This window comes from Dendrobates tinctorius, unplaced genomic scaffold (genome assembly GCF_039654945.1).
Source record: "Dendrobates tinctorius isolate UK_male_01 unplaced genomic scaffold, ASM3965494v1 ptg000004l, whole genome shotgun sequence".
Taxonomy (NCBI): domain Eukaryota; kingdom Metazoa; phylum Chordata; class Amphibia; order Anura; family Dendrobatidae; genus Dendrobates; species Dendrobates tinctorius.
Window position 1 is genome coordinate 4,958,069 of NW_027361672.1, and position 14,176 is coordinate 4,972,244.

General features: G+C 43.0%; 1 protein-coding gene across 4 annotated transcripts in view; it reads left to right on the plus strand.

Annotated features, from left to right (window-relative positions):
* Positions 1–14,176, plus strand: part of CDKAL1 (CDKAL1 threonylcarbamoyladenosine tRNA methylthiotransferase) — a 1,068,031-nt gene that overhangs the window by 558,518 nt on the left and 495,337 nt on the right. For all 4 annotated transcript variants that reach the window (XM_073566117.1, XM_073566115.1, XM_073566114.1 and 1 more), the window contains exon 10: positions 8,681–8,847. In XM_073566117.1, the coding sequence (XP_073422218.1) occupies positions 8,681–8,847 (167 nt within the window). The remainder of the gene's footprint in view (positions 1–8,680; positions 8,848–14,176) is intronic.

Sequence of the window (14,176 nt, forward strand, 5' to 3'; positions counted from 1 at the left end):
TCACAGCGATGCAGCAGCGATACAGCGGTCGTTACTCAGACGAGGCGATCCTGACGTCCTCCCGTCTGCGTCCACGCGTCGCTTGTCGGCACCAGCAGGAAGCGCCCGAAGAGAAATGGAACTGCGCGATCAGCGACAGACAGCGGGGGAGCCGGTCGGAGGTAAGTATCACACATAGCGATATCACTGCTGCGTCACAAATTCGGTGACACTTTAGCGATATCGCTAGCGATATCGTTATGTGTAAAGGCCCCTTAAGTTAGCCTAACCTAACAATATCGGCCAACATTGTAATCTGTGGGTCTCTTGACTCTTCCCCAACAAATGATGGGGGAGCAAGGGATTCTGCGGGTGATATTGAATGGTCAATAATTTCTTCTCCCTGAAGATGAGCGATTGCCAGAGGAGTCTACTAACATCTCTCTTCTAGAGAACCGAAGAGAGCTTGGCCAATGGAGCTTTCCTGTCCATGGAATAGTAAGTAGAGATGGCGAGATGGCTGTCAGACGAGCCATGTGCTATCTAATGTATATTGTGGCCTTTACTCTGAATAGTAGAGCAAACCATGGCCAGGATGTCTCCTAGGTTTCTGTTCCTAGCGTTGCGGACGCAAACGTTGAAAACAACATGGACTTCTATTGAGGGCAAAATTGATTATAAAAGTGATTTGGGGAAACTATTACTGTGAAAGCGTCTGCTTTATACACTTTTTTCTATATGACTGGAATTACATTGTAAGGCTGGTTTCACATTTGCGTTTTTTTTTCGCGGTAATTTAGCGCTAAATAGCGCATGCGTTTTTTTTTCCTATACTTTGCATGGGATGCGCTTATGTGCGCTTACACATGCGTTTGTACGCGTTTTACCGCGCATGCGTTTTTTTTGCGGTATGCGCTCGGGCGCACAAAATGCAACTTGTTGCATTTTTTGTGCGTCCGATTTGCCTCAAAAAAACGCATGCGCGCAATGCGTTTTTTTACCGCAAGACACCCATTATAAGTCTATGGTGAGCATATGTGCGCATTGGCATGCTTATGTATGCGTTTTTTTGCACATGTTTTTTTTTTTTTACCATTAGTTTAGACAATGGAATTTAGGGGTTTGGGTAAAGTTAGGGTTAGTTAAGGGGGTTTAGGGTTAGGGTCAGGGTTAGGGTTAGGGTCAGGGTTAGGGTTAAGTATGGTTTGGTTAAGGGTTAGGGTCAGGGTTAGGGTCAGGGTTAGGGTTAAGGTTAAGTATGGTTTGGTTAAGGGTTAGGGTCAGGGTTAGGGTTAAGTATGGTTTGGTTAAGGGTTAGGGTTAGTAAAGTCATGGTTTGGGTTAGTGTGAGGGGCCACCTAATGTTGGAAAAAAACGCAAACGCGGTAAAAACGCACTAAAAACACATACAAACGCATAAAAACGCTGCGTTTTTTTCCTGCATGCTCATAAAAATGCTTGAAAAAAACGCAGCAGTTGTATGCTTTTGTATGCGTTTTTCAATGCGTTTTTTTTTGCGGGAAAAACGCGCTGCAAAAAAAAGCAAGTGTGAAACAGGCCTAAGACTTTATTTTAACCACATATCCATATAAATGTGTGATTCTACATATATGTAGTAACACTCATTTGGCTGTAAATGTTGCAGTCACTCATGTTGTATACAGAACACATGGCAGCCATACTCCATCATTATAATGTACAGTCATATGTAAAAGTTTGGGCACCCCTATTAATGTTAACCTTTTTTCTTTATAACAATTTTGGTTTTTGCAACAGCTATTTCAGTTTCGTATATCTAATAACTGATGGACTCAGTTATATTTCTGGATTCAAATGAGGTTTATTGTACTAACAGAAAATATGCAATCTGCATTTAAACAAAATTTGACCGGTGCAAAAGTATGGGCACCCTTATCATTTTCTTGATTTGAACACTCCTAACTACTTTTTACTGACTTCCTGAAGCACTAAATTGGTTTTGTAACCTCATTGAGCTTTGAACTTCATAGCCAGGTGTATCAAATCATGAGAAAAGGTATTTAAAGTGGCCACTTGCAAGTAGTTCTCCTATTTGATTCTCCTATGAAGAGTGGCATCATGGGCTCCTCAAAACAACTCTCAAATGATCTGAAAACAAAGATTATTCAACATAGCTTTTCAGGGGAAGGATACAAAAAGTTGTCTCAGAGATTTAACCTGTCAGTTTCCACTGTGAGGAACATAGTAAGGAAATGGAAGAACACAGGTACAGTTCTTGTTAAGCTCAGAAGTGGCAGGCCAAGAAAAATATCAGAAAGGCAGAGAAGAAGAATGGTGAGAACAGTCAAGGACAATCCACAGACCACCTCCAAAGACCTGCAGCATCATCTTGCTGCAGATGGTGTCACTGTGAATCGGTCAACAATACAGCGCATGCATAACGCCTTTTTGTATGACCAAACAACTCAATCTTTGTTTCATCAGTCCACAGGACCTTCTTCCAAAATGTAACTGGCTTGTCCTAATGTGCTTTTGCATACCTCAGGCGACTCTGTTTGTGGCGTGCTTGCAGAAACGGCTTCTTTCGCATCACTCTCCCATAGAGCTTCTCCTTGTGCAAAGTGCGCTGTATTGTTGACCGATGCACAGTGACACCATCTGCTGCAAGATGATGCTGCAGGTCTTTGGAGGTGGTCCGTGGATTGTCCTTGAATGTTCTCACCATTCTTCTTCTCTGCCTTTCTGATATTTTTCTTGGCCTGCCACTTCTGGGCTTAACAAGAACTGTACCTGTGTTCTTCCATTTCCTTACTATGTTCCTCACAGTGGAAACTGACAGGTTAAATCTCTGAGACAACTTTTTGTATCCTTCCCCTGAAAAGCTATGTTGAATAATCTTTGTTTTTAGATCATTTGAGAGTTGTTTTGAGGAGCCCATGATGCCACTCTTCATAGGAGAATCAAATAGGAGAACTACTTGCAAGTGGCCACTTTAAATACCTTTTCTCATGATTTGATACACCTGGCTATGAAGTTCAAAGCTCAATGAGGTTACAAAACCAATTTAGTGCTTCAGGAAGTCAGTAAAAAGTAGTTAGGAGTGTTCAAATCAAGAAAATGATAAGGGTGCCCATACTTTTACACCGGTCAAATTTTGTTTAAATGCAGATTGCACATTTTCTGTTAGTACAATAAACCTCATTTGAATCCAGAAATATAACTGAGTCCATCAGTTATTAGATATATGAAACTGAAATACATGTTGCAAAAACCAAAATTGTTATAAAGAAAAAAGGTTAACATTAATAGGGGTGCCCAAACTTTTACATATGACTGTATGTCATGATGGAGTATGACGGGTTCTGTGTATGTTCCCTACGTGTCTATCTTTGACTACACGTGTTCCCTTGATTCCACAACAGATTAGTCGACTATCTTAAAGTGTATGATGTCACTCTGTGTCCACATTTTTCTCCGGACCAGGTGGCATTCACAAACTATAACCCCCACCCCAAATGTTTTCAAGTGGGGAATGGCTGTTGTTAAAGTAAGGTAAGTTATTTGGCTGGTTAAAAGCTAAATCTTTGGCTAGATGTCTTATTTTTATTATTAAATCTTACTGCACCTCTTTTACATACCCGATCCACTGCCGCCTCTCCCTCTTTTTGGCATGGCAAAATAGTCCTGTGCTGTACATGTGAGATTGACAACTTTTTTTTTTTTTATTTAAAAAAAAAAAAAAAAAACCCATACTCTTTCTTGTGTTGATCCTATGCTTTTGTGAGATGTTTTAAAGAATGTGAGCTTTTTTTGCCGGTCTAGCTAATATATTGGGTGCTAGAAGTGATGGATAGAGAGATTCACCACCAAGAAGCACTGAATGAAAGGCTATTTCTGTGCACAAGAACTCTTCCTAGATGTGATAAAATGCTTCACAGACCGACAAGCAGAGTTGCCTGCCGCCGGAATAGAGCAGCTTGTCATCCTGCTGATTCCCATTCAGAGTCTCCATTCAGTACAACAAAAGGTATGCTGTATTAGGTGAAGGCATTGTGTTTGTATACAAGGCTGGACAGGTATAGATATTCCATCAATCTTTTATAGACCTTCATCAGTTCTCACACAACAAGGCTTTTCTCTGCAAGTTTTAAAGGACCAATTCTTTAGCCTTATAGTTCAACGAAAAACGACTTCTTGATAGTTACTTTTTCTGACTTTCTCTGCGAAATAACATTTGTTTTTTGTATGTTAGGCCTCCATTAATTATTTGCTATCTTTAGATAGTAGAGTTCAGCAGTTCGATTCAAAGGACCCTGGTATAGCGACCACGTCAGTAATCCATCACCTTTTCTGATTAGTAGGTCTTGCATGACATCATGCGTGTGTTGCGTCACAGCATGCAAATTGTCTCTTCAGACAGGAAGAGGACTAGAATTCTAGTACCACCTTTGGGAAGTAGCAATCCTAAAAGTCAATATAGACTCTCCAAGGAGCTTTGTCACATGACTTAGCGTAAAAGCCAAAACCAGAATCTCAATTTGTAGACACTGTGATTCAGGGTACTGCCCCTCGTCAGTGCAAAGTGTGAGAACTGGTTTGGCTGGGTGAGAGGCATCTGACCGGGATCCAATGGGTAATGTTTCTCCTTGCAGAGAGTGACATGTCAAGGTGAGGACACTTTTAAGCCCCAATGCTTCTCTGGGAAATATGCAAATTGTCTCTTCGGTGAAGAAGATGACTAGAACTCGTGCCACCTATAGGAAGTAGCAATCCTAAAAGTCAATATCGACACTCCAACGAGGTTGTCAAAGGCTTGACCTGTCACTCTCCGCAAGGAGAAACATTACCCCTTGGTACCCAGTCAGAAGCCTCTCACCCAGCGAAGCCAGATGTCTCACTTTGCACTGACGAGGGACATTACCCCGAAACACAATGTCTGCAAATTGAGTTTCTGGTTTTATGTTTTATCCTAAGTCATGTCACAAGGCTCGTTAGGAAGTCTATATTGACTTTTAAGATTGCTACTTCCCATAGGTGGCACTAGAGTTCTAGTCCTCTTCCTCTCTGAAAGGCAATTTGCATATTTTCCAGAGGAGCATTGCGGCTTAAACGACTCCTCACCTCAGCATGCCAGGTTTGAGACGTCACTGCGATCATATATCATATCAGAAGAAGTTCTAGGACCCCTTGCAGGTTGCAGACAGTTCACAAGGTTCTTAGCCATCAGCTATGGACTACTTATGTAACTGCTGGACCAGGGTTCTGCAAATTGATTTGCACATCTCTACTAAATAGATGCCTTTTTGGGTGACTCACAATATGTAAAGAACTATTTGTTTCTGACTTTTAAGCAGAGCTTAAGTGTTGCACAGCTTTAGTTATTCATTTATTCAAGAGCACCCAGTATGAATACTGCTGTGCTGCGAGATTTTCCATGTAATACAATCTTGATGTCTGTGTAGCCTTTACTGGTTACTAAAAAGGGGGACCCCCAAAAATTGAATATTTCAATAACCAGCAAAGGCTAAACAGACAAGTGTGGGCTCATCTTAATAGGTTGGCATGGGGCCATAGATATTGGTCCCTTCCCAGACCAATTTCATGGTGCTCCGAGGGATCATCAGAGATTGAGATTTATTTTTTAAAACCCAACACTGACTTGTACTTCTCAACAACTTGGTCCCTGACTGGTTTGGAGATCTCCTTGGTCTTCAAGGTGTTGCTTGGTGTCTCTTGCTTAATGGTGTTGCATCCTCTGTAGCCTTTCCGAAAAGGTGTGCATATACTGACAGACCATGTGTCATTTAGCTTGCACACAGGTGGACTTTCCTTTCAATTAGCATGTGACTTATGAAGGTACTGTAACTGCTTGCACCAGAAATTTTTAGGTGATTCATAGCAAAAGGGCTGAATACATATGCACATGCCAATTTTTATTTGATCCCATAAATTTAATTTATGCCTATCTTTTTCTCGATTCACTTCACCAACTTAAACTATTTAGTGCTGATGCATCAAACGCAAATCGTGTTGCAAAAATATTTAAACACCGGTTTCTAATGTAACAAAATAGGTAATCAGCCAAGGTGGGGGTCAATACTTTTGCAAGCCTCTGAAAATAGTCATCATAATCTAGTGGAATACGTGATATATATTGATGTATTGGAGGATGATAGTTGCACAGTTACTTCATACAGTGGGCAGAAGATCTACGATGAAGGCTGGACACCAGTGGTGGTCTTTGCATCTCTTCTTCCTACTCTGCCCACTGAAACCGTATAGAAGCTTATATAACTGTGCCATAAAGAGAAGAACCTTGTTACTGTGGCACTGTCCATTAAGTGATGATCGTGTCACACAGACACTATACAATCTTTTCATGTTTCCAGGAGGAACACAATGCAGAATTCATAAGAAAGATGCTCCAGAATTGTTATTTTCCAAATGTTATTGGCATTTTAAGGCCTGATGAAAGGACTTTATCCTACCCTGTACCAAACGTTTACATACCCCCTCCACACTTCAGACCAGATTTGTAAAACTTAATAAAATGCAATTCTGAAAGTCTTATGGAGAAATAATAGAAACTAATTATAGTATTGCCTTCTTTCTTGTGTTTCACTTAACAGTAAGAGATCGGTACAGAATTATACCTGCAGTGATTGCCCATGATATTGCATTGACAGTCATGGAATGGTTTTATACAGGAATTAATAGGTCATTAAAATTTGGTTAATTAAGTGTGCGATTTCATGTCATAAAGCTGGAGAATGAATAGATCTGACTACAAGATGCTGCAGAATACAGATGGGTGGAAAATAATTGACTCACTGTATAATGGGGCAGTGGGCATTTTGTTTTATAGCATGCTTTATGATGAGGCTTGTAATTCTTCAACTTTTATGAGTAAACACATTTTTATTTCCCTCCTTGATTGAACCGTATGTATTATTTAGCGACAATTATTGCTTTTAGTTTACGTGGTAGTGCATGTAAACCTACTGGCCTGTAGTAGAACAATTCTCCAATATCTCTTTACAAGTAGAAGCTTTGAAGCAGAAAAGCCACTTTTAATTTGTATTTCCCAAAGGGCTATTTTACCTGCTGTCCATAGACCTGCATTCAGCTATAATGAGCCAGACAACAGTAGTCCATATAGCTTGAAGATCCTGACATCTCAGCTGAGATAGCACCTTTCTTCTAGCAACACTGGGTGTCCCAGTTAACGAACCCCCACCTATGTAAGCTTATGAGATACTAAGAGTAGAGATACACCATTACATGCAGACTACATTTCACTGTAGAAAATATAATTTTCCCTGAAGAACTGCCTTTACTTCTAGGTAGGGTAGAATTATGAAGATACGCGATTAGACAGGAGCAGATATGTTTGTTGAATGTCAAGTCTTTTGATGGTACTGATGTGTCCTCTCTTACCTCATCATGACTGCAAAACCCTGGCCAGGTTCAATTCACAGTTATTTGCTAGTTACACACAGACACATATGGAATATACAGTACATCGAGAGAAAGAGGACCCCAAATCATTGGTTGGTTTTTATTAAACTAAAATAAGCTTATGCCTCAAATCACAAACATTTTTTGACCCTAAGAGTATAATTAAAGGGAACATTTTAGACCATTGTAGGTGCCTAAATCACAGGCATCATGATTCAGAGCCTGGCTGCACGATTGTAGCCAGGTTGTTGTTCTCTGGTACGTCACAGCATTTCAGAGAAAACCTAGTTTGAATGCCCGGCCTTTGACTATGCTTGTCTGGTCCCACCCTGGTTGGCTTCTCCTCCCAGCTTTCTTGTTGATTGATGAGTGTTTCCCCAATATACACACATAGCAGAGAAGTGAAAGTCACCCGGAGCGGGGTGGACAGAAGTGTGCCATGACCTGCACCGGACTAGTCTTGTCTATTCCTGCATATAGTCCCTGGCCAGATCTTCAAAATATGTTTTATCTGAAACACTGGAACGTTTCAGCGTAAAAACACACCTGTCTACAGTCACGCAGGCTGGCTCTGATTCATTCTGTACGTGGTTTGGGCAGCATGAATTGACTGATAGGTTCCCTTTAAGGAGGGTGTAAGTTAAAAACCTACCGTAGAAAAAGACAGCGAATAGTAAAGAAGATTACGAGTAGAATTGTATACCCAAAGCCTTTGCTCTGTGTTGTGGTGTATCGGCAGATTCATATTCTGGGCTTCTGCTGTGCCTATATTTATGGCGCTGGTATTTCATAGTTGTGAATCCTGCACCACGCTTATCAGACATTTGCTAGACCCCTGTAGATGCAAACAACATTGCTATTAAGGATAATTAATATAGTATACAGTTATTAATTTGAGCAATGTCTCACACAATTTATAAACTGTGTCAAGCACTGTCTCCACGATGGTATTAATAAATCCGCAGTTATCTTTCTGTGAATAATGCAATTATTTCATACTATTGTGTCCTCCCCCACATGAACAATGGATGTAAATCTCAATTTGAGACACTGTAATAATTTGTGTAGTTACAGTCGGATGGTGGTTATACAGTGGAATGAGCTGAATAACCTGGTGCTTCTCATGGGACTTGCTGCTGTCTATAACCTTTCAGTATAGAGGCTGGTCCAGGATGGCTGCATAATATGCCCATGAAGTCTGGAATTAAAAGTCAACAGCTGTATGATGAACTAAATACAATTGATCTCTTTGGCTTCTTTGCAGAGGGTGTCTGTGAAATCTGGCTGACCAGTGAAGACACAGGAGCCTATGGCAGAGACATTGGCACAGATCTTCCTACTCTTCTTTGGAAGTTGGTTGAAGTGATACCTGAAGGTGCAATGCTGAGACTGGGCATGACAAACCCTCCTTATATTCTAGAGCATCTGGAGGTAAGATCCACTGTCAACATGGACTCTTGTATGCAAATTGACTGACTTCAGTAAGATGCCCAAAATATTAAGTCAGATTTATGAGATGGGTCCTCACCATTAATGGTTAGAATGAAGCAACATCACCCTGCTCTGACAATTCCTGACAGCTGTGTGCACAGTTTTAGTTTTGACTTTTATCCTAAGTTATGCGACCAGACTCGTTAGTGTGTCGATATTGACTTCTAGGATTGCTAGTCCTCTTCCTCTCTGAAGAGACAATTTGCATATTTCCCAGAGGAGCATTGCAAGGCTTAAAAGTCTCCTCACCTTGGTATGTCAGGCTTGACTTGTCACTCTCCGCACGGAGAAACGTTACGTCTTGGATTCTGGTCTAACGCCTCTCACCCAGCCAAACCAGATCTCACGCTTTGCACTGACGAGGTGCAGTACTCCAAAACACAGTGTCTGCAATTGAGATTTTGGTTTTGGCTTGTGTCCCAAGTCATAAGTCATGGATCCTTAGAGGGTCAATAATGACTTTTAGGATTGCTACTTCCAATAGATGGCACTAGAGTTCTAGTCCTCTTCCTCTCTGAAGAGACAATTTGCAGTTTTTGTAAGTAATACTGATTGGACATAAGTGTTCAAAGCCCCTCATAATAATAGACCCCTTTTTAGCATTTAGGAGTGGGGCCAAAGCCAACATCTGTTTTTATAGGACTTCAAGGATCTATAAAGAAATTAAGAATTTGCCTGCAATCAAACCTTTAAGCAACATATCTATTTAACTATTCATATGCTATATCACCTAATTAATGGATTTTCACCGTGTTTTCCTTTGTTATAATAAAAAGTTCTGCTTTGAATAGATTCTCATAAGTTTAAACGCCTGCAGTAATAACACAACTGACTTATTGTTATACTATCTAGCGTCCTTTGCCTGCTAAGTGAATGCCAGAAAGAGCTGTAAGTGTTTTATGTAATGACAGTTTAAAAGACTCCTCACTCGTCGTGGGTTTACGCTACATGTGTTAGTACATCAGCTATATGGAAGAATGAAGTGGCCGCTGGTCAATAGCAGAATTCTATATGAAAACCACATCTGTAAGATGTAAAATAATCACAATGGCTGTGGGTTTGAAGTATGTTATAGAATGATCTATGGGTAAGCACGTGCAGATATTGTTCTAGAATAAGATGTATCGCGTGTGTAGTTCCTCTATTGTCCACCCTCTTAAGCAGTCTATATGGGTGTGCAGATCATGGAGACTTGAATTGAATGATAAATAGATAGCTGCGATCCAATGTCTTATTCCAGAGAAATCTGTGTTTAAGAAAATGAGCTGTTAAGATCTATGGTCCGGGCAAAGATCTTTCTGAGAATCTGTCTTCAGAGCTCTCCGTAAGTTTTACAGAAGTTGTCCAGCAAAAATAAAAAGTAAAGTTGACAGTCTTGGAAATTACGCTAAAAGTATACAGACACGCAAAAACTATGTGTGGGTATCACTTTTAAAGCAGAGCCTGGTCAAGAAGAAGCCCTTGTCCACTAAGTGCTACTGTGAGTACAAATAGGCTCACAGTGACAATTATGACATTGTTCTATTATAGACATCTTTTTTCTCCAATTTAAGGCTGTGGAGGCTAAAATATGGAGGTTGTATGTAAGCTACACTATATTTATAAGAAGCATACATTTCAATCCTTTGCTTTAAATTGCCTGAAATCTTTAAATTACCTGAAATGTCTTTAAATGTAACCTGACAGCTGGTGCATGCTGACTAATCTACGGGCAACATGTATCAAACACAAACTGTATGATTTCAGCCATGTATATTCGACACTGTAACACTGCAGCATTTCAGAGAAAAATATTTCTTTAAAAGCTGCTGGGGACTGAGCCACAATGGAGACTAGTTGGACAAGCGGATCTTCTGCGCCTCCCTGGAGTGACAGATCTCTGCCTGTTTGCACACATAGGTAGAGACCTGACAAATCCAGGGCAGTAGGCGCAGAGTAGCTGTCAGGGACATGCCTGTCCATATAGTCTTCAGCTCTGCTCGTTCCCAGATAGCTTTTAAAGTATGTTTTTCTGTGAAATGCCGCAGCGTTTCAGTTCAGTGTTGAACATAATTGGCTGAGATCATGCAGCCAGTGCCTGATACAGGCTGCCTGTAGATTGGGCAGCCTGTATCATCTGTCAGGTCCATGTTAAACTATCTGAAACCCTCACACACATTAGGCTAAAGTTGGCTTAACCTGCCGATATCTGTTGGATCAGCCAACAATCTAATATGTATAGGGGTTTTCACCCAACACTTGATGTTGGGGAGAGACAAATGGGGGTTTACGTTGTTTAGGCACATCAGGGGCTCTCCAAACGCGACATAGCATGCGCTCTCGAAACCAGCCAGTTTTGTCTTCAAAAGGTCAAACAGTGCTCCTTCCATTCCAAGACCTGCTGTGCACCCAAACAATGGATTTCCCCCACACATGTGGTATCGGCGTACTCAAAAGAAATTGCACAACAATTTTTGGGGTCCTTTTTTTTCTTGTTATCCTTGCAAAAAAAATATATTTGGTCTAAAGTAAATTTTTTGTGAATAAAGTTAAACGTTAGTTGATTTTGATTTTTCTTTCTACATTACTTCAGTTCTCGTGAAGCAACTAAAGGGTTAGTAAATTTCTTGAATGTGGTTTTGAGCACCTTGAGGGGTGCAGTTTTTAACCCCTTGCCTACAATTGACGTAATATTCCGTCGATGTGACCATGGACCTAATTACCATGGACGGAATATTACGTCATGCCCTTTAATGCGACATTGCGACTTAAGTCGCGGTGATCGCATTAAAATGCCGATGCCATCTTACCTCAGGATAGATGGCCTCGGCATCCCGGGCAGTCTCCGCCCTGGCCCGCCCCTCTCTGAGCTGTGATTGGCTGTTCAATTCAGAACAACCAATCACAGCAATTCTCTTTGTTTCAGCCAATCAGATTGGCTGAAACAACAGGAATCTAGGCTAGGATCGAGTACCGATGTACTCGATCCTAGGACCGGTGCCTGGCAACGCACCGGAGAAAAGCCCCCAGATTGGCGCAATCGCCGATCTAATCGATCGCGCCAATCGCAGCGCACAGCGGCGCAATATCGCCGCTGTGCCCTGACGGTACCGGCCCGGATCGGTGCTGTAATAGCACCGATCCTAGGCCGGAGCCTAGGACTGGCCCAGCAGGGCCTGCAGGAAGTGGTTGGCGCGATCGATTAGATCGGCGATCGCGCCAGCCACAGGGCACAGCTGCGGTCACCATGTGACCGCTCTGTGCCCTGCTGATGACCTGGCCATGACCTGCCTAGGAATCGGAACTGTGAGCTCCGATTCCTAGGCAGTTACCATGGTCACCAGGCAGATCAGGGATTGGTGGGATCGATGTAATCATTCGATCCCACCAATGACAGGTCACAGCAGCGATGTGACCGCTCTGTGACCTGCCCCTGACCTGCCTCTGACCTGTCTAACCTGTCTGCAGGGGTCCTCACTCTAGCTGAGGATTCCTGCAGAGAGGTCGGACGCAGCAAGAGCTCCTGTGCTGGGTATTGTGGTGCCACAGCTTGTAGCATCACAATCCCTGCAGAAGAAAGAAGAAGAAAGAAAACTACAACTGTAAGTGTTAATTGATCCCTGATCCCCTGCCCAATCTATCTTCACCCCCCCACCTATCTTCATCCCCCCATCCCCCGTCCACCCCCCCTTTTAGCCCCCTCACCCCCTTTTTACCCCCTCCACCCCCCCTTTTGCACCGCCAAGCGTTGATCGGTGACGCAGTTCACCGATCAACACTTGTGCTCGCTTTTTTTTACTCCGCACACACATCCCGTTTTTCATTTTTTCTCCCCCCCTTGTGCCACCTAACTACAACCCTAACTGACCCCTGCCCAATCTTTCTTCATCCACCCCATCCCCCTTCCCCCTATTTTTACCCCCCTCCACCCCACTTTTGCGCCACCTCCGTGCGCAGCCGCCGAGCGTTGATTGGTGACGCAGTTCACCGATCAACACTCGTGCTCGCTTTTTTTTCCTCCGCACACACATCCCGTTTTTCATTTTTTTCTCCCCCCCTTGTGCCACCTAACTACAACCCTAACTGACCCCTGCCCAATCTTTCTTCATCCACCCCCATCCCCCTTCCCCCTATTTTACCCCCCCTCCATCCCACTTTTGCGCCACCTCCGTGCGCAGCAGCCGAGCGTTGATTGGTGACGCAGTTCACCGATCAACACTCGTGCTCGCTTTTTTTCCTCCGCACACACATCCCGTTTTTCATTTTTTTCTCCCCCCCTTGTGCCACCTAACTACAACCCTAACTGACCCCTGCCCAATCTCTCTTCATCCACCCCAATCCCCCCATCCCCCTTCCCCCTATTTTTACCCCCCTCCACCCCACTTTTGCGCCACCTCCGTGCGCAGCCACCGAGCGTTGATCGGTGACGCAGTTCACCGATCAACACTCGTGCTCGCTTTTTTTCCTTCGCACACACATCCCGTTTTTCATTCCCCCCCCTTGTGCCACCTAACTACAACCCTAACTGACCCCTGCCCAATCTCTCTTCATCCACCCCAATCCCCCCATCCCCCACCCCCCTCCACCCCACTTTTGCGCCACCTGCCTGCCGTTTTAAAATTTTTTCTCCCCTTTTTGTGCCACCTAACTACAACCCTAACTGTTGATCCCTGTCCGATCTCTATTCATCCACCCCAATCCCCCCAGCCCCCTCTTTTTACCCCCCTTTGTGCCGTTTCCGTTTGCACATTTAGCAGCCGCTGAATTTTGATAAGTGACGCAATTCACTTATAAAAGTTCGTGCCGGCTGTTTTCCATTTTTCTTTTTCACCCCCCCCCCTTTGAGCCACCCCTGTGCACACATCCAGCAGCCACTAAATTTTGGTAAGTGACGCCGTTCACTTACCATATCTAGGTCCTGCTGTTTTAGACTTTTTTTCCACATTTCCTTTTAGCTTTTTCTTACAGGATAGTGTGCACCAATCACTAGCCCCCCACCACATACACGGTTATAAATAAAGTACACCCAAGCACCATATTTACACAAAAAAATGTCCCGCCCATCACGTTCCTCCCAACAGCGCTATTCAATGGAGGAGGCATATTCTTACCTTGCCTCCGACACTGATAGCGAGGATGACGATCCGACTTTTCTTTATTTTTCGGATTCTTCATCCTCTTCTTCTTCCTCTTCCCCCTCCTCATCTTCCTCCTCGGGTCCTGCGGAACCGCCACGCAGACGCTCCAGGACAGAAGATGAGGCAGCGCCCACCATGCCCGCAGCTGATTC